The 26350-nt window shown below is 34.3% G+C and overlaps 12 protein-coding genes and 1 non-coding gene across 13 annotated transcripts; 8 read left to right on the forward strand and 5 right to left on the reverse strand.

Moving 5' to 3' along the window:
• Nucleotides 1-545: 545 nt before the first annotated feature.
• PRE2 (proteasome core particle subunit beta 5) lies at nucleotides 546-1409 on the forward strand (the record flags this gene model as incomplete). Its single annotated transcript, XM_041548179.1, has 1 exon — nucleotides 546-1409. The coding sequence occupies one exon, from the start codon at nucleotides 546-548 to the stop codon at nucleotides 1407-1409; it is 864 nt and encodes a 287-aa protein (XP_041404113.1).
• Nucleotides 1410-1815: 406 nt separating this feature from the next.
• On the reverse strand, nucleotides 1816-5166 carry FHL1 (Fhl1p; the record flags this gene model as incomplete). The annotated part of the gene is made up of 1 exon (XM_041548180.1): nucleotides 1816-5166. The coding sequence occupies one exon, from the start codon at nucleotides 5164-5166 to the stop codon at nucleotides 1816-1818; it is 3351 nt and encodes a 1116-aa protein (XP_041404114.1).
• A 663-nt stretch (nucleotides 5167-5829) lies between these two features.
• Nucleotides 5830-8472, reverse strand: COG4 (Golgi transport complex subunit COG4; the record flags this gene model as incomplete). The annotated part of the gene is made up of 1 exon (XM_041548181.1): nucleotides 5830-8472. One exon carries the CDS (start codon nucleotides 8470-8472, stop codon nucleotides 5830-5832), a length of 2643 nt encoding a protein of 880 aa, XP_041404115.1.
• A 752-nt stretch (nucleotides 8473-9224) lies between these two features.
• Nucleotides 9225-10607, forward strand: ISR1 (putative protein kinase ISR1; the record flags this gene model as incomplete). Its single annotated transcript, XM_041548182.1, has 1 exon — nucleotides 9225-10607. The coding sequence occupies one exon, from the start codon at nucleotides 9225-9227 to the stop codon at nucleotides 10605-10607; it is 1383 nt and encodes a 460-aa protein (XP_041404116.1).
• A 135-nt stretch (nucleotides 10608-10742) lies between these two features.
• On the reverse strand, nucleotides 10743-11387 carry YTH1 (cleavage polyadenylation factor RNA-binding subunit YTH1; the record flags this gene model as incomplete). The annotated part of the gene is made up of 1 exon (XM_041548183.1): nucleotides 10743-11387. One exon carries the CDS (start codon nucleotides 11385-11387, stop codon nucleotides 10743-10745), a length of 645 nt encoding a protein of 214 aa, XP_041404117.1.
• Nucleotides 11388-11876: 489 nt separating this feature from the next.
• Nucleotides 11877-13199, forward strand: RPN7 (proteasome regulatory particle lid subunit RPN7; the record flags this gene model as incomplete). Its single annotated transcript, XM_041548184.1, has 1 exon — nucleotides 11877-13199. One exon carries the CDS (start codon nucleotides 11877-11879, stop codon nucleotides 13197-13199), a length of 1323 nt encoding a protein of 440 aa, XP_041404118.1.
• A 943-nt stretch (nucleotides 13200-14142) lies between these two features.
• Nucleotides 14143-14214, forward strand: KABA2_01S05522. Its single transcript has one exon. It is a non-coding gene; the product is annotated as a tRNA-Thr (tRNA).
• A 211-nt stretch (nucleotides 14215-14425) lies between these two features.
• On the forward strand, nucleotides 14426-15292 carry GLD1 (Gld1p; the record flags this gene model as incomplete). The annotated part of the gene is made up of 1 exon (XM_041548185.1): nucleotides 14426-15292. One exon carries the CDS (start codon nucleotides 14426-14428, stop codon nucleotides 15290-15292), a length of 867 nt encoding a protein of 288 aa, XP_041404119.1.
• A 187-nt stretch (nucleotides 15293-15479) lies between these two features.
• Nucleotides 15480-16484, reverse strand: RPC40 (DNA-directed RNA polymerase core subunit RPC40; the record flags this gene model as incomplete). The annotated part of the gene is made up of 1 exon (XM_041548186.1): nucleotides 15480-16484. One exon carries the CDS (start codon nucleotides 16482-16484, stop codon nucleotides 15480-15482), a length of 1005 nt encoding a protein of 334 aa, XP_041404120.1.
• Nucleotides 16485-16961: 477 nt separating this feature from the next.
• MRD1 (RNA-binding ribosome biosynthesis protein MRD1) lies at nucleotides 16962-19616 on the reverse strand (the record flags this gene model as incomplete). Its single annotated transcript, XM_041548187.1, has 1 exon — nucleotides 16962-19616. One exon carries the CDS (start codon nucleotides 19614-19616, stop codon nucleotides 16962-16964), a length of 2655 nt encoding a protein of 884 aa, XP_041404121.1.
• A 927-nt stretch (nucleotides 19617-20543) lies between these two features.
• Nucleotides 20544-23735, forward strand: KABA2_01S05610 (uncharacterized protein; the record flags this gene model as incomplete). Its single annotated transcript, XM_041548188.1, has 1 exon — nucleotides 20544-23735. One exon carries the CDS (start codon nucleotides 20544-20546, stop codon nucleotides 23733-23735), a length of 3192 nt encoding a protein of 1063 aa, XP_041404122.1.
• A 443-nt stretch (nucleotides 23736-24178) lies between these two features.
• Nucleotides 24179-24850, forward strand: PIS1 (CDP-diacylglycerol--inositol 3-phosphatidyltransferase; the record flags this gene model as incomplete). Its single annotated transcript, XM_041548189.1, has 1 exon — nucleotides 24179-24850. One exon carries the CDS (start codon nucleotides 24179-24181, stop codon nucleotides 24848-24850), a length of 672 nt encoding a protein of 223 aa, XP_041404123.1.
• Nucleotides 24851-25353: 503 nt separating this feature from the next.
• On the forward strand, nucleotides 25354-26316 carry ALE2 (Ale2p; the record flags this gene model as incomplete). The annotated part of the gene is made up of 1 exon (XM_041548190.1): nucleotides 25354-26316. The coding sequence occupies one exon, from the start codon at nucleotides 25354-25356 to the stop codon at nucleotides 26314-26316; it is 963 nt and encodes a 320-aa protein (XP_041404124.1).
• Between the last annotated feature and the right edge of the window lie 34 nt (nucleotides 26317-26350).

The following is a 26350-nucleotide window of genomic DNA, read 5'->3' on the forward strand; positions in this document are numbered from 1 at the left end:
CATCACTGAAATTGTTACTTTAGCAGTCGAACAAAATTAATTTCTCAATGCGTTCCTCAATTAAAATGAAAATATATATAAAATAAAAAAGTGTGTCCAAATCGGGAAATTTTCAAAACAATTATTTTTTGTTGAAAAATATTACACCCAGACATTTTATATATTTTTGTAGATGGATGGGTTTTATGGAAAAGACAGTCCAACCATATTTTGAGAAATAAAGTGTTACCCTCCAATCCTGTTTTTTTTCCCGTTTTTCTTCTTTACGCAATTTAAAGGCCAAATCCAGTAAAATAAAAGGATGGCAAAGTCAAAGGGTGGCAAATAATATTATTAAAAGATATAAAAGAAGTATACAATATATTTATTTTTGATACAATCATAATTTTAAGTGGTAATATACATTATTAGTTTCTACATTTAATCAATTGAAGCATTATATCATTCAGAAAGTGTGAATTGCTTGTTTTCCGTAAGATATATATTGACTAAAACTAAGAGCAACAAGAATAATAATAATAATAAGAAAATAAAAAAATATAAAGATGGATGCTATCGCCAGTAGATTTACTCCAAAAAGTGCATTAGTGAGAGAATTGCAATACGATAATGAAGAGAACTTAGAACAAGATTTCATTTCCGGTAACTCTCAATTTCAACGTATGGCACCAAATATTATGATGCCACCTATTTCATCCCCTCAACAATTTTTAAGAGCCCATACAGATGATTCCCAGAATCCAGATTGTAAGATTAAGATTGCCCATGGTACAACTACATTAGCATTTAGATTTCAAGGAGGTATTATTGTTGCAGTAGATTCTCGTGCTACTGCAGGTAATTGGGTTGCATCACAAACAGTGAAAAAAGTTATCGAAATTAATCCCTTCTTATTAGGTACAATGGCTGGTGGTGCCGCCGATTGTCAATATTGGGAAACGTGGCTAGGTACTCAATGTAGATTAAGTGAATTAAAGGAGAAAGAAAGAATATCAGTTGCAGCTGCATCCAAGATCTTAAGTAATTTGGTATATCAATATAAAGGTGCAGGTCTTTCGATGGGTACAATGATTTGCGGGTATACAAAGAAAGAAGGTCCTACCATTTATTACGTGGATTCAGATGGTACAAGACTGAATGGTGATCTATTTTGTGTTGGGTCTGGTCAGACGTTTGCCTATGGTGTCTTGGATTCTAATTATAAATGGGATTTAACCGTTGAAGAAGCATTATACCTAGGGAAAAGATCGATTTTAGCAGCCGCTCACAGAGATGCATACTCTGGTGGTTCTATCAACTTGTACCATGTTACAGAGAATGGTTGGGTTTACCATGGTAATCATGACGTAGGGGCTACATTCTGGGAGATTAAAGAAAAAGAAGGTTCCTTCAATAACGTTGTAGGATAATTCTATTCCTTTCTATATACATATAGATTCATTAGACATATTATTAATTAGCAAAAAGTTTTTAAAATTCCCATATTACTATAACGAAATTTTATTTTACGATAAGTCTCAAAATCGACCACAAAGGAAAAAAAAAGCATACAGTCGTTTTGACATAATTGCCAGTATATACTTAAATAATACAGTTGTTAATTGATTGATATACCTTAGTTTTATACATTTATGTATATAACTTGCCCAACATGAAGGAGGAAGCTATTGTATTTATAAAAAAAAACTTCCTTCAAACATTATTCCGATACATTAGTATCGATAGATAAAAAAATTAGTATGAAGAATTAACAATTAATCTCTCCTAGGTAGAAGAATTTTCGCTAACAATTGCAGATTTTGCCTCTTCAGTAGATTAAGCAACATCCTCATTAACATCTTTCATCTCAATATCTCCGTCACCATCTTTAGTGTTGTGAGTATCGTTTTCTATTGATGAGTAGGTCATTTGTGGAGTGGTGACAGCATTATAATTATCATCCTTTTGCAAGCTATCAACTACTTCATTTCCGTTGTGTTCATCCGATGACGACGGACTTGACAGATTATTTTTATTGTCATCTTCATTATCTTCTACTACCTTGTCCATTTGCTCTTGTTCCTGGTTGTTACCTTCATCATTCTTCCCTTCATTCTCATTTGCGTTATCATCTTCTTCATTATCCCCGGTATCCTCGCCATCTTCTTCTTCTTCTTCATCGTTGTCCTCGTCCTCTTCATCTTCGTCCTCTTCATCTTCATCCTCCTCATCGTCGTTACCATCAGCTCCTTCCTCTTCTTCATCGTCTTCATCGTCTTCATCGTCTTCATCGTCTTCTTCATCGCTCTCACTATCACTTTCACCGCTTGATGTACTCTCATCGCTACTTTCGTCACTATTATCTTCTAATGGACGTTTTTGAGGCGTTATACTCGTTATACTCGTTGTAGGATTTGTATTACTTACAGGAGGAACTCGTACCTGTTGTTTCGGTTGGAAAAATCTTGATAAAGATGTTGGATCAAATGACGAATCTACACTTTCAGATTCGGGTTCAATTTTTGTTGTATCCTTATGAGGTGATGATTGTACTTGCTTTTCAGTCTTTATATTTGGAGAAGAAGAATTTGTTTCAACAGTATTTGGTCTTTGAATATTTGGCTGTTGTGTTGTAATTTTGGATTTTTCAACAGATGGGGGTGTCATACTAACAAGACTCTTTATTTTACCATTGGTAATTTTTGCTGTTGCTGCATTAACGGCAGCTGCTAAAATAAGGTTCAAATGTTTAGGATTTTTATCCATTAATGCAGTAAGTGGATTTCCTGATATTCCTTTGTTCTTTGCTGCTTGTGTTACCTGATTAATGGTCATTGCTAACGCTTGAGTCAGGATATTTGCAATAACTTGTTTTGATAGCCCTTTTCTATCCTTGGTCAGAATCATCAGTTGTCCCTGTAAGTATTTCATTGTCCTTTGGTGATCAGTCAATCTATTTACATTATTAGTAGTGGCTCTGTTAGCAGCTAACGTCTGAGATATGCTTTGTTTCTTCGCAGAAGTAGTCTTAGCAGTTGTTGCTTTCTTTGCTTTTTGTTGTTGTTGCTGTTCTTGGCGAGCTTGGGCTGCTTCAGCCTTGGCCTTTGCAGCTTCAGCCTGTTTCCGTTTTTGTTGTTCTCTTTCAGCTATATAAGCCTCATCCAATCCCCATAACCAACCCTTCCCTTCTTTAGAAACTTTCCTAAAAGATTTATTAAGTGAAAGGTTATGCCTTACTGAGCTTTGCCAACCATCAGGACAATATTTATAAAATGGATACAATTCTCTGATACCAGCATATATTTCTGAAAGTGACATACCTTTTTCAGTAGAATTCTTGCGTATGCATGTGGTAAGCATTGCAGAATAAGAAAATGCAGGTTTGGTTCGATATTCTTCTGGGATCTCTTCGAGTGTGTAAACTTTCTTCGGTACTTTCGCCGTTTTCCTTTCTTTCTTTACTGCTGGTTTGGTTGTTGTCTTCTTCTTAGTTGCAGGTTCTTTTTTAGAGGTCGTTTCTTTCTTTCTTGTAGTTTCTTTCTTTAATGTTGTCTCCTTCTTAGCAGACCCTAGTTTCTTGGTTGTTTCTTTCTTCACAGTTGCTTTTTTTGTAGTTGCTTTCTTTGCTTTTTTGTTAGTTGACTTTATAAATTTAGAACCATCTGATACCCTTTCTTTACTATCATCTTCTATCGCATCATTATCTTGATCTGGCAATACAAATTGAAATGGGATCTGGCCAATTTGAATCTTTGTTTTATTCATCAACGGAACTGTCTTTCCTCTTTCCACAAAATTATCATCTACGAAAGCACCGTTCTTACCAATAATTGAAAGTTCAAATCTTCCAGTACCGAAATTATAAAATATTTGAGCATGACGTCTGGATATGGACTTTGACGGTCCCAGATTAACATCGACTTTGTGGGTAGTATCATTTTCGGACCGCCTACCTATTATAGCATGTAATGTTTGAACGTAAAAGGTAAAATTTTGGAAGTCTAACCTGGCATACGCAAAAATGGTAGGTTGTTCATCGGGGACACCAGTGACCCCTTGATGAGTCCCACCGATGCTATTTGGATCACCTACATTCATTGGCGAGAGATCATTCCCTATACGTGACAAAGCACCGCTGTGTTGTGAAATACTTTCTAATTGAATGGATTGAGGATGTAAATCGTTTGTATGGAACATACCTGGTATTATAGAGTTCTTTCGCTGATCCTGTTCCGTTATTGACTTTTCCATAAGCAATTTCTGCACAAGGTTTGATTCTCCATTAGCAATATCTTCTGGTTTGACTATCACTCTATCTTTAACATTATTTGTAGGACTTAATGATATCTCAGGTGTGTTTGTAAATGCAGATAGGGTTTGTTTTAATTCCTTTGATAATGTTGGATGCGGCGATAAGGATGATTCATTATTTTGTTTATTATCTTCTAACTTTACAGTGGATTCCCTTGTTTTTTCATCTGTATCCTTTATTGTGTTATCCTGTTGTTCAATCGTTTCTGTATTAATTATATCGTTTTTATTTTCATTATCTTTGGCTATTGCTTCATCCGGAATATCATTTGTACTGAATAATTCGTGGTCATTTTTTGAATCAAATTCGAGAAGCTTCGAGAACGCCTCATTGTCTATTGGGTCTTCATTATCGTCTATTTTCAGTTCATCTGGTTGTGAGGATGTGTCCTTCAGAGCTTCATGGGAATGATTGGCGTTTTCTAAGTCAGGATTGTTGGTCGTTTGTATATCTTGATTGTACTCTTCTTTTCCTTTTTCTTCTTCGCCTTCTATTTCATTCCCTTCCTCTTGAATAGCTTTCGTTAACACCTCTTCGAGAATAGTCGTTTCGGTATGTGCACGTACATCATCAGTTTTTAAAGGTATTTCACCACTCAATCCTGTAGGATAGTTACTTTCCTCAGTCATACTATCTTCTAAGGTTGGTGTTTCAATCTGAAAATGTTCCTTAGCAATGTTTGGATCCTGAGGACTCTCTGTATTTACTTTTTCTGGTATTAGCATAAACTGCTCTTGTACATTTGCACTTTGATCATTCTTATACTCAGGTGTATCCTGAGAATTATGTGAAATTGTTTCTGATTCTATGTCGTCTATGTCATTGTGTAGTTGGGACAGACCTTCAGCTACAGCATGGGTCGTATTAAATGGCATTGTGGATATATATTCTAACGTTTTATATTGTGTTTTAACAGCTAAAAATGTACAACCCTATAAAATAAACTATTTGTTTTTTTAGTTTTAACTCAAAAGTTACTTTAATTAAATTTGTGATCTACACTTGTATCAAATATTCCGTAATAAAGTTATACTGGTCTCAACAAATCGATATTATTTAGTATATTAATGCTATTTCTTGGATAATTTCGTGTTGCTATCGTTGCAACCGCTCAGCTATGCTCTTTTTAATAAATAAAAAAAGCAAGACGATGTGCAAATCTGTTTATAGACCAACGGGATTGGTTGATTAAAATCGATTATTAAATAATAGCCTATTGTGGCCACGTTAGATTTGAGTATACTTTGTTTTTAGGTATTGTGACATTTATAAAGTTTATTGATGAGCTTCAATCCACATGGAACAATTTTTCAGTTTTTGTTTACTTTGGCAATATCTCGCTAAGTTAAAAAACTCGGCCTTACAATTCAGGGCGAGTTCGTACATAGTGAGCGATGAGGTACACTATTAAAATAAGACTAACCGTGGGCAAGAAGAGGATTTATCTAAATTTGACAAATGGACAAGGTAATAGTTGGAATGCAGTTATATGTAAATGTGTATATATAAGATTATGTAAGGGTCGATTAGTGTCCATTTCAGCGTCTTTTGTCCACCATTAAGTTGCGAGCATTTACTCTCTCTTGCGGTTTCAAAACCCAATCCATCGAACTTGATATTTCATCTTTGATATCGCCGCTTTGAATATCAAAGTCATCATCATCGAAACCAAGCAATAGAACAATCTGGCTACACCTTACAAAGGTTTCCCTTAATGAATAGTTTGTACCACATATTGTATTTATAAATAGCGAAAGTTCTCTATCTAATCTAATTGCACCAAGTTCGTTAACTTGCAGGGACCAAATCTTCTTTTCGACAACTTTGCTGGAATAAACTGCGACAGATTTTAATAGCCTGTCAAATGCATCATCATGAAGTACGTTCTTGAACGGTTGAATCAAAGTAGTCCATTTGTTAATAAATTCATTCAAATTAGATAGATCTTCAAAATTTTCGATGTTAGAAATATAACATTTGGAATCATCGGAATCTCCTTCATCACCACGTTTGTAATCATCAGTCTTGTTGTCGTTTACAAATAAATGGGCAAATAATAAACGAAGTCTACTGGATAAGACCTTTTCAAACAGAACTTTAACGGACCATGAAGACAATTTTGTAATTTGAGTTAACATTATCCCTTGACATTTTTCAATCTTTTCAGTAATAATAAATGCGTCGTCATTAAATGGAAAGTTATCTTGTAACAATCTGGGATTCTTTTCCAATATTTCTGTAGTTAGCAATAATTTAAGGGAAAATTTTGTAAAAAATAAAGTGTTGATGTAGATTAGGAAATGATGCAACGCTAAAATAGATGAACTATCAGAACTATCTTCACTGATAACAACAGACTGTAAATTAGATTGGATATTGGCAAAAGCGTTTCTAAAATCGAACTTACTTAATTGTGCTAATTTACTTGCATTCTGAGGTGAATATTCTCTTCTTTCTGCAGTTGGTGTGCCATTTCTGGAACCTAATATTGAATCTGTTCCATCTGTTACCGATTTTGGAATGTATCTTCTTAATGCAATAAAAGATGTGCTTGATTGGGAAGGTAATTTGGCTTGTAATAATTTAAACTTAGCCTGAGTGAATTTGACTAGAAATTCATTTTGAACAAAAACAACAAGCTTATCTAAAAAGTTTGCAAAAATGATAATATTTCCTGTATTTAAAGAATATATTAAACTTTTTCTTATCAATAATGTCATATCTTCTAATACAGATGATATCGGCCAAGAAGACTGGTCTTTATGATTAACGACTTCAAGTGTAATAAAATCGTTCAAAGAAGGCATCTCTTCCAAGGTTATAATTTTAGCAAATGAATCATTTAGAAATCTGAATAGCAAAAGTTGGAAATTGGCGATGTGATGTTCTTTATGCAGTTTAGATAAAAAATTGCCGTTAATTATTGGGTCTGGTAATGATAATGGATCATTCAATGACTTATTTTTAGAAAATTCAACCCATTTTACAGAAAACAATCTTGTATACATAGACCAATTTTGCAATATTTGGGAATATTCATTTATCAAATTATCAAGTTCGTTTAGAGGTATAATTTGTCTCTCATTTTCCTTTTGAATATCAGAATCGGAATCGTACTCAGAATCATCATTATCATTGTAATCATCTTGATCATCTTCACTTTCCTCCTCTGCATCTTCATTATTAAATTGTTTAATTAGTTCAGCAGGTTTCCTCTTTTCACTAAAATAATTTAGTACCAATATGGCTTGCAATTCTGTTTCTTTTTCTATTTTTTCCATGATTATTGTTAAATATTGAGTCCCGTAACATGTGGAGATAATTTTTGAATGTTCGTTAATAACCATCGAAACAGTTTTAAATAATTGTAAAATAACTGTATTAAACCCAGCATTATATTTAATTGCACCTTCCACGATTTTCTTATTTTCTGAAGATATAATTTCACAAATATATTTACTATAGATCTCTAAACCTAATTGAGATTGACCAATTAATGGGAATAACTTAAAAAAAATCGTTAATTGTTCAATATCCTTATTTTCTACAGCTTTTTCAAATTGAGTTCTAAATATGTTTGTCAATTTTTCGCACCAATCGTTAATTAGTTCTTGAGGTTCTGTAGGTAACTCAGCTGATGGTACAACACTCTTAGAAAATTCAGAGGTTATAATGTGAGGCGGTAATTCACGAATTTCATTTATGGCCTTAGCTGCTGTTATGTAATTAGAGTCCTCCAAGGCAGAGTTAATCAAAATTATATTATTTTTTAAAGTTCGCACATCATTTAGAAATGTCAGAGTCTTATTAAGATATTTATATTCCTGATCTGTTGTATTAATATCAGAATATATCCTTTTGGCAGAATTATTCGAACTTGTAATTTGAGATAAAGTAGATTGAAAATCGGACAACGTTGTTGTAAGATCTACTCTATTCAATTCAAATTTTCTCAGCTCTTTATTGTATTTCAATTGACTCTCTTCGATATACCCATTTAAACTTTCAGTCGTATTCTTATGATCCTGTGTAATTATATTAACAAGTTTGGAGATCTGAGATTGCGTGGTCAATTTCTCTAGGACTAAAGAGTATTTGGCCAAATTCTTGGATAATTGATCATCTGAGATATCACGAGTCCTTTGTGATTCATTACGTGTGTTATTATTACTTGAGGCCATTACTTCTACAGACAAATATTTCGAATCGTAAATAGGAACAAATATTCTTCTTTTCTTCTGCCAAAAAACAAGGTTATCGAAGTTGTCTTAATTATAAGCCTAATGAAGCATTCACGCTACCGACTTTCACAAATGTTTGGTCTGTTAGAAGTCAACAGTGAATATATTTATATATGTGTATTTATATTAACTTAACACCAGAACAGGAACAGAACATAGGATGGCCAGCCCAGTCCTTCTTTAACATCATGTTCACATATGACTGATTTCTCTCTCTGTCTCTCTCTATCCAGTAAGAGAAACCGAGTGAGTTTACAGTAAATAGTCTCTTTAGTTACGTAACTTGCGCGCATCCTCGACCGTGCAGTATGACATTCGAACGCTTAAAGAAAAAAATGGCTGGGATGAGAAGTTGATATTAACGGGGAGTAGTAGTAATGACAACCTTAAATAAACAAAACAATACAAGAGTCGATCGTTTTTAAAAATAAGGAAGTAATCTTCATTGATTTGATCTGATCTATATAGTCAGTGTATTAGATAACACATTACAGTACTAGTTTTCAATTTCTCAAGGAGTTGTCTTTTGCCAAATTGTTTTATTAGTTTACTTTTACAAGGAAAAGATAAACATTTCGCATCTGTTTTAAAAACAAAAAATAGCAACACTTTAGTTAAGGGATATATTAATATACATACACATATTGGAGCTTAGATCTTATTATATTATAAATTATTACCTGAAACAAAGGATGGATTTCACACCACCAGCTTCTCCGGTGCCTAACCTGGATGTTAAGAAGAGAAATATCGAAAGACTCCCTCTTTCTCCTGTTACCCCAGAACTTAAAAAATTCCCTGTAGCAGGATTTAATTCAATACATTCTGCTAAGGGTTCTTCTCACGAAGATAACCTACCGAATTCATCTTTATCTCATTTGATGACAGATCTGAATACATATAATATTTCTCCAGTGAATCCCCCATTTGAAAATTCAACAGATACTTTAAACCTTTTAAATGAATGGACCTATCATAATATCCAAGAATGCATGCTTTCATCGTCAATAGATTTCTTACAAGATTCTAGAATGAAATTTAAATCGAATCGAATGTTAGGTCAAGGTTCATATTGTTACATCTGTGAGATGGATACCACTCATCTTGAAGACCATCAAAGACAAAAACATTTTGTATTGAAATTCCCACATTCAAGGAGAAAGACTAGAACTTTATTAAATGAAGGATTGATTTTGACATATTTGCATGCATCCAGTGATGGTCTTGGAGAAACATATATTATTCCATTTCATGGAATCACATACATCAATAAACAGCATTTTAATAAATTAAGAAGAAACGAATTTATTCCAGCATTGATATTGCCAAAATTAAATCTAAATTTACAACAATTTATTAAGTTTTTAAAACAAAATTATTCTGATGACGTTGAGTTGAAAAAAAATATTTTTAAAAAACTTGTTAATGAAATGTTAATTTCGTTAAATTTTTTAAAATTAAAACATGTTATCCATGGAGATATTAAAACAGCAAATATTATGGTGGGTACATTAAATGATACTGATGTTTTTTCGTTTGATAATTTCAATTTTTACCTATGCGATTTTACATCATCAATAATTGACGTATCTTCTGATATTAAACTGAAATTGAATAATAAAACAATAAATCCATCATTATCAACAAATCTGAATTTGGACACTACTCTAGAGTATTGCCCTCCTGAGGTTATTGAGAGGGTCATTAATAAGCCTGAAACAAACGGGAATGAAACATCTGTCTTTACGCATGACACAGATCTTTATTCTTTTGGGTTATGTCTTCTTTCTTTCATATCAGGTAATGAGCCATATAGTGAATTAAAAAATTTCAAATTTCATAATGAGACCAGTGGTCCAAACGATTTATATTCACCCAATTCTACTAATATAACGTCATCTGTTCAGCATACGCAATGGTTAATAAACTCCATTCTAAGGAATGAACCAATTGCTTTAAATATATTTAATTGTGATGATACTTATTATACCAATAATTGGTCAGAAGAACTATCATTAGTTTCAAAAATCCTTGTCGATAGAATATCGTTAGAGGAATGCATTTCTTTTATTTAGTTAAGTTTTATATATATATATATATATATATATGCCTAAAAAAAAGAACTCTAAATATGTAATTTTAATTTAACAACGTTATTTTGTTTGTTTGTTTTGATTGTTGTTTCAGATGTCCTTTCGATGAATGTAATCTTATGTATCTATGTCACCATTAATAATAGCGTTTAATCTTCTTTCTTTTTCTTCATCTATCTTTCTGGTATTAATTTCGTGATCTTTTCTAATCTTATACCTTTGCAATAAAGAATCTTGTAAAAAGACTTCAGGTCCAAATTTAGGATGTTCTAAATCACAACGTAATCCCAAGGGGCAGAACCCAGTAATATACCTTTGACAAATTGACTTTTTAATATGTCTCCTTTTACAATCTGGGCCATCTACACAGAACCCTTTATCATAATCAGTACATCTCGGTATTTTAGCTTGTGGATCAATATGTAAATATTGACATTCAGGTGTCTGTGTACAAAATCCATTCTTACTATAAAATACACATTCTGGCATCTTTCTCAAGTTATATTCATGCAAGTATTCACATTGATCATTCTTCTTACAAAGTCCACGTAACCAATGTTTGCACACAATCTTATTCCTAAAATTTTGTAAAATATGTTTATAAGGACATGAATGTCCTCTGGGACATGTCTGAATGCCAACTTTGGGATCATAATCCGGACATATAGGTCTATCAGGGTCTCTAGTCAATTGATATTCCTGTTTTAAAAAAGGTTCAAATTTAAACGTATATGTGTTTGTCTTGGGATGTATGAGAGACATTATTGGGTTGTAATGATATATTATATAATTAGATGTTTTTTAATAAAATTGACTTTTTACAATGAAGGAAAACCTAATGCCACTGATATGAGGGTATACTTGAATAGCTAATCGATGTCGCCACAAACAAACTAGATCCAGATAGAGTACTTGTCAATGCTTACTGACTTCCTATCTCTTTACCTTACATAATATGAAATATAAAACTTCCTAATGGAACAGATATCATAAATATATGTGAGGATATTTTTTCTCGGTCCGTGAGGGTAAGGATCACGAAAACCGCCCTTTTTCTTAAATACGCAAAAAAAGAAAGAACCTACTTTGTTAGAGTTTGTCTCTTCTATATGGGGGAATTTTGCCACCCAAGAAGAACAAGACATCAGCTATAAAGAGGGTAGGTTTTACAAGCGTTGACTAGAGATACAAGAATAGCACCAACCAATTGTCTCAAGAATATATTGACAAGCCATACGGAAGTAATACAAGATGTCTAAATCAGATAACGAACAAGATAACGAAGATGTTGTAGTCGAACCACAATTGAGAATGGTCCCAAGTTATGATGTGTCTGATAAGTCGTTCTTATTGGCTCATTCTTCCTCTGCTGAAGAATTAAACCAAGCTAAGGTTTTTATATTGGAACAAATTGAAAAAGATGAAATGGCACCATATTATAAATATTTGACCACCAAATATTTACCTGAACAGGCTGAACAACGTGATAACACAAATAATAATAGTAATTCTAATACTACTACTACTACTACTACTACTACTGAACAAGTAATAGCTTTTGACTCTGTATATTATGAGAAATTAGTTAATAAAAATAATGAAAATATTAAAATTTTAAAGGACAAATTGGAAGTCCTAAAGACTAATGATGAAGGTCCACTTGAAATTGCTAATGCATGGATTGAATTAGGACAATATTATGTTCAAATCGCAGATTTTGAAAATGCTGAAAAGATTTTACTAGGTGATGCTCTAAGTTTTGCAATTTCAATGGGTGCAAAGATTGATATTTACTTTATGATGTTAAGACTTGCATTTTTTTACAACGATTTTGCTTATATTAAAGAAAAACTAGATACAGTTAACTCCTTAATTGAAAAAGGTGGTGATTGGGAAAGAAGAAATAGATTTAAGACATATTTGGGTATCTATTCTTTAGCCATTAGAGACTTCAAGAAATCTGCAGAGTTATTAGTTGACTCACTAGCTACATTCACCTCCATTGAATTGACCTCTTATGAAAATATTGCTATGTATGCATCAGTAGCAGGTTTATTTGCATTGGAGAGAACTGATTTGAAATTGAAAATCATAGACTCACCGGAATTGTTATCATTAATAACCTCTACACCAGCATTGCAATCCATTTCATCTTTAACAATTGCTCTATATACATCTGATTATGCCAGTTTCTTCCCACTCTTACTAGAGACATATGATAAGGTACTCCTTCCATGCAAATACTTAAATAAACATGCTGATTATTTTGTAAGAGAAATGAGAAGAAAAGTTTATGCTCAATTACTAGATTCATATAAGACTCTTTCTTTGAAATCAATGGCCCATTCATTCGGTGTTTCTGTTGAATTCTTAGATAATGATCTTGGAAAGTTCATCCCAAATAAACAATTAAATTGTGTGATAGATAGAGTGAATGGTATTGTGGAGACAAAGAGACCTGATAATAAGAATGGTCAATATCATCAACTAATAAGACAAGGTGATGGCCTATTAACAAAATTACAAAAATATGGTGCAGCTGTCAAATTGACAGGTTCAGATTATGTTGCCTAATCTTTGTACCTTTTTAGAATATTCTGAACACTCTAAATATTAATATAAAAATTATATAATGAACAGAAAAACAACAATTAAAAATATTTTGAGCATTTTCAAAGGGCGATCTTAGAGATATATACATTTAAAGCTATGTTTTTTCTTAACTCTTTCAAATATTTAATGTTTTGTAGAAATTATTATATTTTTTTAATTTTACAGTCGGTCCGTATTTTAAAAAACTGAGTACTCCGTATAAACAAAAAAACAAAAGTGATAATCTTAAATGTAATATTTAGGGACAATATGTAAACGTAAGTTTGAAACCGAGAAGATACGATTAGTACTTGAGTTGAAATTCTCGGACATAGTTCTAGATATTCAAATGTATAATCTTGTGGTTTCTTTTTGTAGAGAATCTGGGATAGAGTGTTTGCCTCTATTAGTCTCTTCAAGCTTTACTTTATTTAATTCGGACATTTTTTAATACGAAAATTGATCCGTCTCTTTATATTATATATAATTTATAGAACAAATAGAATCTAACTTCGAATGCAAGTTCTGAATTCTTTGTCTTTATATATTTTTTATTCTAATCTCAATTGAGGTTCGAATTATGTTTTGTTTCATAATGCGAGTAACTTTGTTTCATGTTGCCACATATTTTGTTTCATATTTTAACACGCTTCATAATAACTGTGCTTAAAGGTAGTTCTTTACCTATTGAAATTAAGTGTTGTGCATATTACTCTTAATTTCTGACAATATCATGTGTTATTATATATACGACAGTGCAGCACACTCTAAATTCTACTTATATTAGCTACCGCTACATATTTAACATTAACAATAGCAACTCTGTTTAACAATTTGTCCCACATTATAGAAATGGTAGAATTTTTACGTTAAATTTAAATATTTATAAATTAAACAGTAAAACTTAGTCTCCCATAAATATTTGGCCGCTTTAGCTTAGTGGTAGAGCGTTGCACTTGTAATGCAAAGGTCGCTAGTTCAATTCTGGCAAGTGGCAATTATTTTTGTTATTTTGAGTTACAGATCACGTGACTGAAAATTGTTAATGGCGTTAACAACAATAAGTAAGCTCTCATAAAGGTTCGTTCGGTGGTTAAAATAACTTAAATCAAAAATTGTAAAAAAAACTTTAAGTGTACTATTCTATTAGTTTTTAAACTTATATAATGTGATTAACTAACGTTCATATTTTATACTGTTTCTTCGGAATGTCCCAAGTTGAAAGTAATAACGAAGATGTTGCTCCAAGTAGAAATGAAAGTAGATATGAAGATCGCAAGACCGACTTTACGCAACATTTTGTCAATGCATTAAGCCTGATGGGATATATTGTTATTGTAATACAATTTGTTAAATTCGAAAGTTCCTTTTGGATTTTACTAGCGAGGGCAAGTTTTCATTCCTTACTCACAAACCCCTTTCCAGGCCATGCGCAATTGCGAAGGATAGCCCAGAGAACTGGGAGAACAACATCATCTACACCAGACGTTGATATGCCAGGAGGATTTACGAATGCAGCTAATCTTTCAAATATGCCTCATGCTACAAGAGATAATTCTAACATAACAACTGCCCCACCTTCAACAGAAGATGAAATAATGGCTGTCAAGAAGAAAATACGAAAATTGATATTCCATGGCTCCTTTACTTTAAATTTGATAGTATTAATATGGAATATTCTTCATCCAACTCATTTCTTAGAGAAGTTAGGAGGTATGTACCCCCATGAAAAATATTTAAAGAATATTCCATCACCATTCGTTTCTGGAGACGGCTTATTAGGTGGTGAATTTAGGGGGACTGCATTTATTCAGTTCATTGGTGAATCTATACCTCACAGCAACACTTGGGGCAATATTAATAAATCTGCATATGATTTTCTGATTTTAATTCTTGAGTACACTCTATTCATCCTTACTTGCATAAATTTTGGTGAAATGGGATATGTACCACCGGCCGACAATCATAGCCAAACGGATGACGGTTATACCGGGGATATTATTACTGTAGAAGTTGACTTCAACAAATCATTAGATATTATGGTAAATGACATTAACGATGGGTCTACCCGATAAATGGAGACCTCGTTGAAATAGAAAAATCCAAGGATAAACATATACGTCTGCATATAAGTATATACCCACTTATACATAAGTAAGGAAAATCTGGCCATTTAGTTTCTTTTCACTATTAATCTTAAAATATACAAATAATATACACTAATTGAAGATATATGCTAATGCAATGTATAAAATATTTATATTACTGACTGATTGGACAATTTTTTAAATATTCTGCCTTGTTCTTTAAGATTCTTACAGACTTAAAGAAAATTTCTTCAGGTGTCATTGCACCTGTACTTTCAACGTTAAAGATGAAATGATCTCTTACTCTTCCTAGTTTAACTTTCCCTTCAAATTCATCATGTCTTAGGACTTCCCTAGAGACGGTATCCTTTCTAGCGTCTTCAACAAACGCTTCTCCTTTGCTGTTAATACCAATAACACCCTTTGGGAAACATTCTTGGAATCTATTAGCAGACTCTCCCGTGATAGGTTGAGTAATGTTAATTTGTGGTAATAATCTATAAGAGGCGGTGGATACAGGTGAAAACTTCGCGTGGTCACCACCGATACCTAGGATACAATGAGCTCTCAATGAAATCTCTTGACCTGGTCTTAACTTGGCCAATAAAATATCTTGGTCACATGCAACAACTGGGCGATTAGCAAATGATTCCTTTTGTTTACCTTGGGGTTCAAACTTCAAATCACGAGTATAAACGTGTGCATTCTTGTATAAAATCTTTGGGTCAGTACAATCCTTTGGAGCATCTGGATTTCTTGTACATTTCACATTTAAACTCAAAACAACGGTATTTTCATCTGTAAATTTTTCCTCATCTGATAAAGACTTATCTACCCAAGTTAACATATCAGGATCAACTCTCAATGGAACCAGACCAATTCTGTGAGCAAGAACTTCGTCTTGTATGACGGATGTATTGTTCATAAAGTATACATATTCGGCAGCAACAGATGGAACTTCGGAGATCATGATACGACGGAAAGCGTTAGCGATGGATGTATCTACATGAACCAAATCAAAGTTGGCATCTCTTTCATCTATACTGGAAATATTAATGTCAAATGTGTTCTTGAATTTTTGAACATCCCACGCATTGTCACCATCTTGGGAGAAACCTGGGAAGTCTGTAGAAGTTGTGTTAGTAACACGGTTATATTCAATATTCACAATGTTGGACATTCTGGTTTATTCCCTTTTGTTTGTTTATCCCGTCCTACTTATAGAAAGATATATAGATAACTACCAAAATAAGTTGTATCAATCAATTCAATCTTCAACAATCTAAAAATATTCTCCAATTGTAGCAACCTCTTGCATGAAAACCTTTAGCTCATCTCATCTTGAAATATATTTCATCAATGTTACATAATATCGAAAAAAATTTTTTTTTCTGAAATTTCCGCTCGAAGATCTCTCGATACGAACCCTAATATACACAATAAAAACCCTATTCTAAGTATCAGTAAAATATATACATCCTCAGGAGGTACGTTATACAAATATAAAATACATCACTTTAATTAATTTAGAAAAAAGTTTCTTTTATGGTGTATATATGCATATCGTATGATATAGTATTTATATGCGTTCAAGTTTTATTGTATTTTATAGGAAATGAATGAAAGGATAGATCGAAAAACATGCGACGGCGACATATTAAAAGCCAGCAAAGTCATCGTTTTCGCCGTCATCAAGTTCCAGTCTTTTTCTACCACCACTACTTCTCAAGTTAGATAATTCAGCTGAGGTAACTTGCTTCTTTACCTTCTTAGTCATTCTGGCAATTTCTTCCTCAGCATTTTCAGCATCTTGTTGAGCATATTGCATTACTAATCTACGGCCTAACAAATGGACACCTTGTAATTGATCCATTGCGTTCTCAGCTTCCTTTGGTAATAGAAATTCAACAAAAGCAAAACCTCTGGCAGATTTGTCGAACTTCTTCGGTACTCTGACAGATTTAAGTTGACCGAATGAGTTAAATAATTCGAAGACATCTTTCCTTGTGGCTTCGAATGGTAAATTTTTAACAATAATTTTACCACTTTTATTCTTCTTACCATTTGAAGTATTGTTATTGGTGTTACCTTGTCTATGTGATAATTTCAATTGAATTTTGTGTCCATCAATTACAGAACCATCCATGGCTGAAATAACGGCATTTGCTTGTTCCTTAGTTCTAAATTCAGCAAAACCAAAACCCATGGACAAAGGTTTGTTTTTATCCTTTGCATTTGGCTTTGTCTTCACTTGAGCGACAACAAATCCATTAAATTGTTTAAATCTATCACTTAATTCTGGTGTTGTTGTTGTGAAATTCAAATTCTTAATGAAAATAGAGACGGTTGGACCGTCGGCAATATGTTCATCCTCATCATCGTGTGTATTGTTATTGCCAGTAGCCGTATTATTTGTAGAGTTTGTGTCCATCAAATCATTAACAGAAGCCTTAACTTCCTTTGCATTTGTATCTTGGAGTTCCTTATCTTCTTCCAATGCTTCATCTGTATTAGCACCTCTAGTGAAACAATCCTTAGGTCCCTTTTCCAAATAAATAATACCATCCTTGTATCTTTTAAAAGATAATTTTGTAAACGCAGCTCTAGCAGCTGTTCGATCTCTATATTGTACTATGGCTATAGTGCCCGCTGGAGGCATTAGGAATCTTTCAAGTTTACCAAATGGTAAAAATAATTCTCCAAGATCTTCTCTTGTAGTACCATAGGGGAAATTTTTCACTAGGATAACACAATCATCTCTTTGATCTGGCGATTTCAAGTTCCCAAATTTAGTCAAATCAACACCTTTACCTTCAAAATATTTTCTAACATCACCTATGACATGAGCTTCAGCTAAAGCTTGTTTCACTGCAGAGTTTGAATTTTCAGCATCAATTAATTCTGATTTTTGCATACCAAGCTTAGAGGCGACACTACTTAATACAGCATCTTGATTCATATATAATGAATTCCAAGCGAATGTTTGTTTTGATGCTTGAGCTTTTTTCTTCAATTCTCTTTGTTTCTTCAATGGCATATTTTTTAAATCAAACTCATCAAGACGATGGGTCTTCTTTTCATCTGCTGGAAGAACATGTAATAGACGACCTTGGAAGATTTGTTTGTCTAATTCGATGTATGCTCGGATGGCATCTTCTGAATCCTTGAACTGAATATAAGCAAACCCCTTTGATTGACCAGTTCTAGTGTCTAAGGCTACATGGACTTCATTCAACTCACCAAATGGTTCAAACAATTCTTTAAATTCTTGTTCTGTGGCAGAATAAAGGATGTTACGTAAGAATAAACGTCCGGATTCTTTGATCTTTTCCATGGCGGTTTCTTCTACAGATTTCTTTTCTTCTTGTACTTCTTCTTCATGATTGTTATAATCACCTTCGTTAGTTTCATCAATTGACTTATTCTCGGTAGTGGGTTGTCTTTGATTCGGTCTTACTGGTTCCGATTCACCATCTCTAATTCTAACACGACGTTTTTTTAACCAATCTAAATCTGAAACAGCGTCGTCCCTTGCAAGTTCCCCATCTGCGCCAACAGTTTCTTCCTCTTGGCTCGTTACTTGATCCAAACTCATCATGGGTTCATCCTCTTTATCTTCATCTTCTTCATTACCAGTGTTAAAAGCGCCATACTCGTCATCGCTATTATTTTGTTGCTGTTGTTCATTATCATCATCGTTATTATCCTTTATAGCCAAAGCTTGAGCTAAAAGTGAGTTTCCTACAACATTTTCATTCTGTCTCTCAGTATCATTTTCGTTGTTTGCTGTTGTTGTTGATTGTTCCCATGAGGTTACTTGACTACTAGGTTTCATTGTCTCTATAAACTCTTGTAATTGTTTATTCTTCTTAATCTCGGAGTCTATATCAGCATGTTGTTGATGTTTGTCAGTCTTAGCTTTCTTACCACCACGACCTGATTCAGATTCTTCTAACAATAATTCTTGTTCCCTTTGTCTCATTCTCTTATAAGCTTCTCTCTTTTTTTCCTTCATTGCTTGTGGAACAGTTGGATCTGCAAAACTCTTAGCAATGGCAACTTCCAACTTAGCAGTATTAATATACGACCCATCAAAATATTGAACGGCATCCTTAGCGTCTAGTTCGTCTTTGAACCCCAAGAATGCAAATCTTCTACTCTGTCCATTTCTATCACGAACCACTTTTGCATCAGTGATCAGTCCATTAATTTGAGAAGTTTGATGAGTTGTGACCAATCTCTTGGTGAAATGCTCACGCAACTGATCGTCGCTGAGGTATATTGGTAGACCTTTGACTATAATACGTGACATCTATGCTTGTACTTATCTATATTTTATCTATACCTATCAGTTCTCAGATATTTAATAATCTTAAATATATCGTAATATTTTAATATCTATATACATAGAAGATTACCATTATATGCGATGAGATGAGATGAGCTTCTATCAAATTTGAAAAATTTTCATGCGCTTTCACTTGCCGCAATGACAACAAATATTCTCTATGTATAGTAAAGCTAAACTCTCCATACATATCGCGCACATCTCTCTTACACTTTTAATAAGCTATATCTTAGCTACCAGATTGGAAGGTAAGCTAAGGGTTATATACATCTCAAGTTAATTACCACTGTATATATATATATATTCTTCAATAGTGTGATACTACAAAACTGTATTACTTATTGCATGACAGAATGTGCCTTCTTTCTCTTTTTCTCTCTTGTAATCCTAAAAAGGCTAGCATTACTAAGTTGGCAACCCTCTTTTTACTGACTTCAAACACACCTTTGTACAATCCTTTATATATCTGCGACAACTCTAACACCCTCAACCCACCAATACTTCAATGTATACATCTCTCAATGGTATACTTCGATATACCTACATATGCATTGCAATTTGTATGGACACTGCGGCAACTTCACGAGATTTTCAATCTGTTTGGAAGCGAAAGACAAAGCAAAAACCAAAAAACGAAAAATTTTCAGTGCAACGCAGACGAAATTTTCAGTTGGCCGTGTAGTTGGCAATTGGGATTTGGGTTGTCAAGCTCAGTGCGAGTGCAAAGTGAGTCAATCAACGCATTGCTCAATTAATTGCCATAACACAATTATCAATAGTCGAGGTTAAACACTGCATTATCACTGTTCTTGCAATTTCGATTACGTAATTTATATATATATATACAGTTCTATACACAAAACTATCAAAAACTCACATAGACAAGCAACCATGAGTGATTTGGATAATTTACCACCAGTGGATCCAACCACTGGAGAAATCATCATTAATCCTTTGAAAGAAGATGGTTCCGCTAAGACTCCAAAGGAAATTGAAAAGGAGAGAAAGAAGGCTGAAAAATTATTGAAGTTTGCCGCTAAAAAAGCTAAACAAGCTTCTGTAGCTGCTGATAAAGATGGTAATGCTGCCGCTAAGAAAGCTAAGAAACCAAAGAAGAAAGAACCTGAAGTCATCCCAGATTTTGTTGATAACACTGTCCCAGGTGAAAAAAAGATCTTGGTTTCCTTGGATGATCCTGCTTTGAAGGCTTACAACCCAGCCAATGTCGAAAGTTCTTGGTACGATTGGTGGGTGAAAAGCGGTGTTTTTGAACCGGAATTCACAGAAGATGGTAAAGTGAAACCTGAGGGTCTATTTACTATCCCAGCACCACCTCCAAATGTTACCGGTGCTCTACATATTGGACATGCGTTGACCATTGCTATTCAAGATTCTTTAATTAGATACAATAGAATGAAAGGTAAGACTGTCTTATTCTTGCCCGGTTTTGATCATGCCGGTATTGCTACCCAATCAGTTGTTGAAAAACAACTTTGGGCTAAAGAGAAGAAGACCAGACATGACTTTGGTAGAACTGCTTTTGTCGATAAGGTTTGGGAATGGAAAGAAGAATACCATGGTAGAATTAAGAACCAAATTAAAAAGTTAGGTGCTTCTTACGATTGGAATCGTGAAGTTTTCACCTTAGATCCAGAAAGATATGAATCCGTTGTCGAAGCTTTTGTTAGATTACATGATGATGGTACTATTTATCGTGCCTCTAGATTAGTCAATTGGTCCGTCAAATTAAATACTGCTATCTCTAACTTGGAAGTTGAAAACAAGGACGTCAAAGGTAGAACTTTATTATCCGTTCCAAACTATGATGAAAAGGTTGAATTCGGTGTTCTTACCTCTTTCGCTTACCCAGTTGTCGATTCCGATGAAAAATTGATTATTGCTACTACTAGACCAGAAACTTTATTCGGTGATACAGGTGTTGCTGTTCACCCAGACGATTCTCGTTACACTCATCTACATGGTAAATTTGTTCAACATCCATTCTTACCAAGAAAGATTCCAATTATCCTTGATGCAGAAGCTGTCGACATGGAATTCGGTACCGGTGCTGTCAAGATTACTCCAGCTCATGACCAAAACGATTACAACACTGGTAAACGTCACAATTTGGAATTCATCAACATCTTAACTGACGATGGTCTATTGAACGAAAACTGTGGTCCTGAATGGACTGGTATGAAGAGATTTGATGCTAGAAAGAAGGTCATTGAAGAATTAAAGAACAAGGGTTTGTACATCGGTCAAGAGGACAATGAAATGACTATTCCAACATGTTCCAGATCAGGTGACGTCATCGAACCATTATTGAAACCACAATGGTGGGTTGCTCAACAAGATATGGCTGGTGAAGCCATTAAGGCTGTTAGAGACGGTAAGATTACTATAACTCCAAAATCGTCTGAAGCTGAATATTTCCGTTGGTTAGAAAATATCCAAGATTGGTGTATCTCTAGACAACTATGGTGGGGTCATCGTTGTCCAGTCTATTTCGTTAAGATTGAAGGTGAAGAAAACGACAGAAATGATGGTACTTACTGGGTTGCCGGTAGAAACATCGAAGAAGCTCAAGTTAAAGCTGATACTAAATTCCCAGATGTCAAATTTGAATTAGAACAAGACGAAGATGTCTTAGATACATGGTTCTCTTCTGGTCTATGGCCTTTCTCCACCTTAGGCTGGCCAAAGGAAACCAAGGACATGAAGGACTTCTACCCATTCTCCATGTTAGAAACTGGTTGGGATATCTTGTTCTTCTGGGTTTCTAGAATGATCTTACTTGGTCTAAAGTTGACTGGTGAAGTTCCATTCAAAGAAGTCTTCTGTCACTCTTTGGTTCGTGATGCTCAAGGTAGAAAGATGTCTAAATCTCTTGGTAATGTTGTTGATCCATTGGATGTCATTGGTGGTATCAAACTAGAAGATCTACACGCCAAGTTATTGCAAGGTAACTTGGATCCAAGAGAAGTTGAAAAGGCTAAACTAGGTCAAAAGGAATCCTATCCAAACGGTATCCCACAATGTGGTACTGATGCTATGAGATTTGCTCTATGTGCTTACACCACCGGTGGTCGTGATATAAATTTGGATATTCTTCGTGTTGAAGGTTACAGAAAGTTCTGTAACAAGATTTACCAAGCCACCAAGTTTGCTCTAATGAGACTAGGTGATGACTATACTCCATCTGCCACTGAAGGTCTAACTGGTAACGAATCTTTAGTTGAAAAATGGATTCTACATAAATTGACTGAAACTGCCAAGATTGTTAACGAATCCCTAGATAAACGTGATTTCCTAACATCTACCAGTGTTATCTATGAATTCTGGTACTTAGTTTGTGATGTCTACATTGAAAATTCTAAGTATTTGATTCAAGAAGGTTCCGCTACAGAACAAAAATCTGCTAAGGACACTCTATACATCCTATTGGATAATGCATTAAAGATGATCCATCCATTCATGCCTTTCATCTCTGAAGAAATGTGGCAACGTCTACCAAAGAGATCCTCTGAAAAGGCAGTTACCATTGTCAAGGCCTCTTTCCCAGTTTACACTAAGGAATTTGATAACGAAGCTGCCGCAGCAGCTTACGAATTGGTTCTAAACATTACCAAGGAAGCTCGTTCCTTGTTGGCCGAATACGGTATCATCAAGAACGGGAAGGTTATTGTTGAATCCAACCACGACTCTTTCTTCGAAACAGCTTCTTCCCAAAAGGATTCTATTGTTTCTTTAATTAAGGCTATTGATGAAGTTACCGTTGTACGTACTGCCACGGAGATCCCAGAAGGTTGTGTCCTAAAGGCTGTCAACCCAGATGTCAACGTCCACTTATTGGTCAAGGGCCATGTTGACATCGATGCGGAAATCGCTAAGGTCCAAAAGAAATTGGACAAGGTTTCCAAATCTAAGGCTGGTATGGAAAAGACTATGAACTCTAAGGACTACGAATCCAAGGCTAATGCTGAAGCTCAAGCCGCTAATAAGACCAAACTTGAGAACACTGTTGCTGAGATCGAGGGCCTGGAGGCCACCGTTGAGAACTTGAAACGTCTAAAATTGTAAGCACGCAATTTTCTCTTCTTACCCATTTAATGTATACCATTCAAAGATAAATATATATATATATATATCTGTATAACTAACCGCAAAACGATAAAGATTGAATTTCAATCAACAATTCTGAAGAAATGGGAAGGGCTTTTAATTCCAATCTTCCCGTTCATTGTGATACACAGATCTATTTTCTTTTCTTTTTTTTTTGGCGGGGGCAAGAAGGAAATGCGTGAAAATTTCACTCAAACTGCTGATCTAAACAAATAAACAAATATTAATTAGATTTTGGATGTCAGCAGGGGGAGAAGGAACGACGTTAAATGTTTTGACATATTTTGGTCCAGTGAGGTTTCTCTTCTGTTTATGGTCTTTTGATATAGCTTTTAGAGTCTGTACTTGTTAACCTTCACAATAAACAATTACTTAAAATAACATTGCCACCAACAATAACAATGAGCTCAGAAAGTGCTACTGTTCCAGCTACTGAAATCACCGCTGAAGATGTGTTATGGTACATTCCAAACAAGATTGGGTATGCCCGTGCTGTTACTGCAGTGATATCCTTTTTCACTATGCAAAACTGTCCTATCTCCACTGCTATTGTATACACTGCCTCCTGTTTATTAGATGCTTTAGATGGTACTATGGCTAGAAAATATAACCAAGTGAGTCGTCTGGGTGCCGTTCTAGATATGGTCACTGATAGATCCACAACTGCTGGTCTACTGTGTTTTTTGACATTAGCATACCCAACCTGGGGTCCATTTTTCCAAGTATTATTAGCTTTAGATATCACTAGTCATTACATGCACATGTATGCCAGTCTCGCTATTAGTGGTGGTTCTCATAAGAATGTTACAAAGGAGTCTTCTGCATTGTTACATTTGTATTACTCAAGAAGAGATGTTCTGTTCACAGTGTGCTTCTTTAACGAGAGTTTTTTTGGTGGGTTATACTGGATGGCTTTTGACAAATATTACACTGCAGGTAAATGGATTGCAATTATTAGTTTTCCATTGTGGGCTTTCAAGCAATTTGCTAATGTCATCCAATTGCAAAGAGCTGCCCTTATGTTAGCTACAGAAGATGCCAAGGATGCCAACGAAAGAAACAAGGCTAAATAAACATAACGAAAACGAACTTTCTATCTTATTATTTTGTTACTTTTCTGTCTTTAAGTACATTTTTATATACATATATATATTATATCTATATGGTAAACTTTACAACGACGTCATGCATATCTTTTTATTCGCATATAATATATAAAGCTACTCCCATCGACCAACAGTTCGATGGTCCTCTTCAAATCTTAATCATCTCAAAGGTTCAAAGTGTTTTTGCTTAGTCGCGTCAATTCTTGAATAAACTGTTCGCTTCTTCGAGAAGACAAAAGTCGCGCAAAATAGAATGGGCGTCCACCGGCCTTAAACGTGTTGATTTATAAATATACATATATATAAAAGCAGTCACGTTTAACAGATGGAGACTAATTTACAAGCCATACGGGGTATATAAACAAGGAAGACGTACAAAAAAAAAAGACAATAGCAGCTGACTTTTGAAGCTATAGGAAGAGCATACCAGGATAATATACCATTTCAATATTATTATTATTATTATTATTATGAACGTTTTAGATTGTTTAATTGAAGCTTTGCTTGCGATTCCTGCACCTGGAATTTGGACAAAATCAATCATTCCAGGAATACGTGCCTATGGATTAATTGAATCTGATGCGCTTTTAAACAATTTGCATTCGATTCTGTACATTACTGCTTTCTACCACTTAGTCTTTCTACTTAGTGCGTGGTTTGTGTTTCCTAGGATATCTCAATGGAGGATCGATTGCCTATTAGCTGAAGAGAAAGAAAAAGATATTAAAGTGGAACACAAGTATTCTCGTACTCAACGTGCTAAATCACTAAGTAATCAAGCTGCACTTCATTTAGTATCTTTTTCACAAACAATTATTGTATTATATTTATCAATATCGTTCCTTATCTCACACGAAAGGTCCGTGATACCCTATCCAGATCCAGCATCTCGTATCTTTGACGAAACTCGTGAAACTAGAGTCATCTGTATATTTGCCATAGGTTATTTCATCTGGGATGCATTAATTTCTGCGGCTTATTCTACTTTACCTTTCGTTATGCATGGTGTCGTTTCTACTGCAATGTATGCCATTGGTATCAAACCATATTTACAATATTATGCACCTGTTTTCTTAATCTTTGAATTATCAAACCCTTTCCTAAATATCCGTTGGTTTGCATTGAAGTATTTACCAAGTGAGAATCAAATATGTAGTCGTTTCCAATTATTTAACAATTTAATCTTTTTGGTAACTTTCTTCTTGGGAAGAATTGCATGGGGTTGGTATCAAATTGGCTGTCTATGTTACGATTTCTACATGGTAAGTGCTGATCCAAGATACTTATACTGGGACTCTCTAATCATTGTAGCTGGTAATTTGGTACTTGATGTATTGAATGCCTACTGGTTCAAGACAATGGTTGGTGTTGCTATCAAAGCTATCAAAGGTGGCGCCCAAAAGAAACATGACGATGTCAAAAAGGCATGTTAGCCCTGTTAGATTGAGGAGAGCGAGATCACTGCTG

The sequence above is a fragment of the Maudiozyma barnettii genome (assembly GCF_903064755.1).
Source record: "Maudiozyma barnettii strain CLIB 1767 genome assembly, contig: KABA2_01, whole genome shotgun sequence".
In the NCBI taxonomy this organism is placed as follows: domain Eukaryota; kingdom Fungi; phylum Ascomycota; class Saccharomycetes; order Saccharomycetales; family Saccharomycetaceae; genus Maudiozyma; species Maudiozyma barnettii.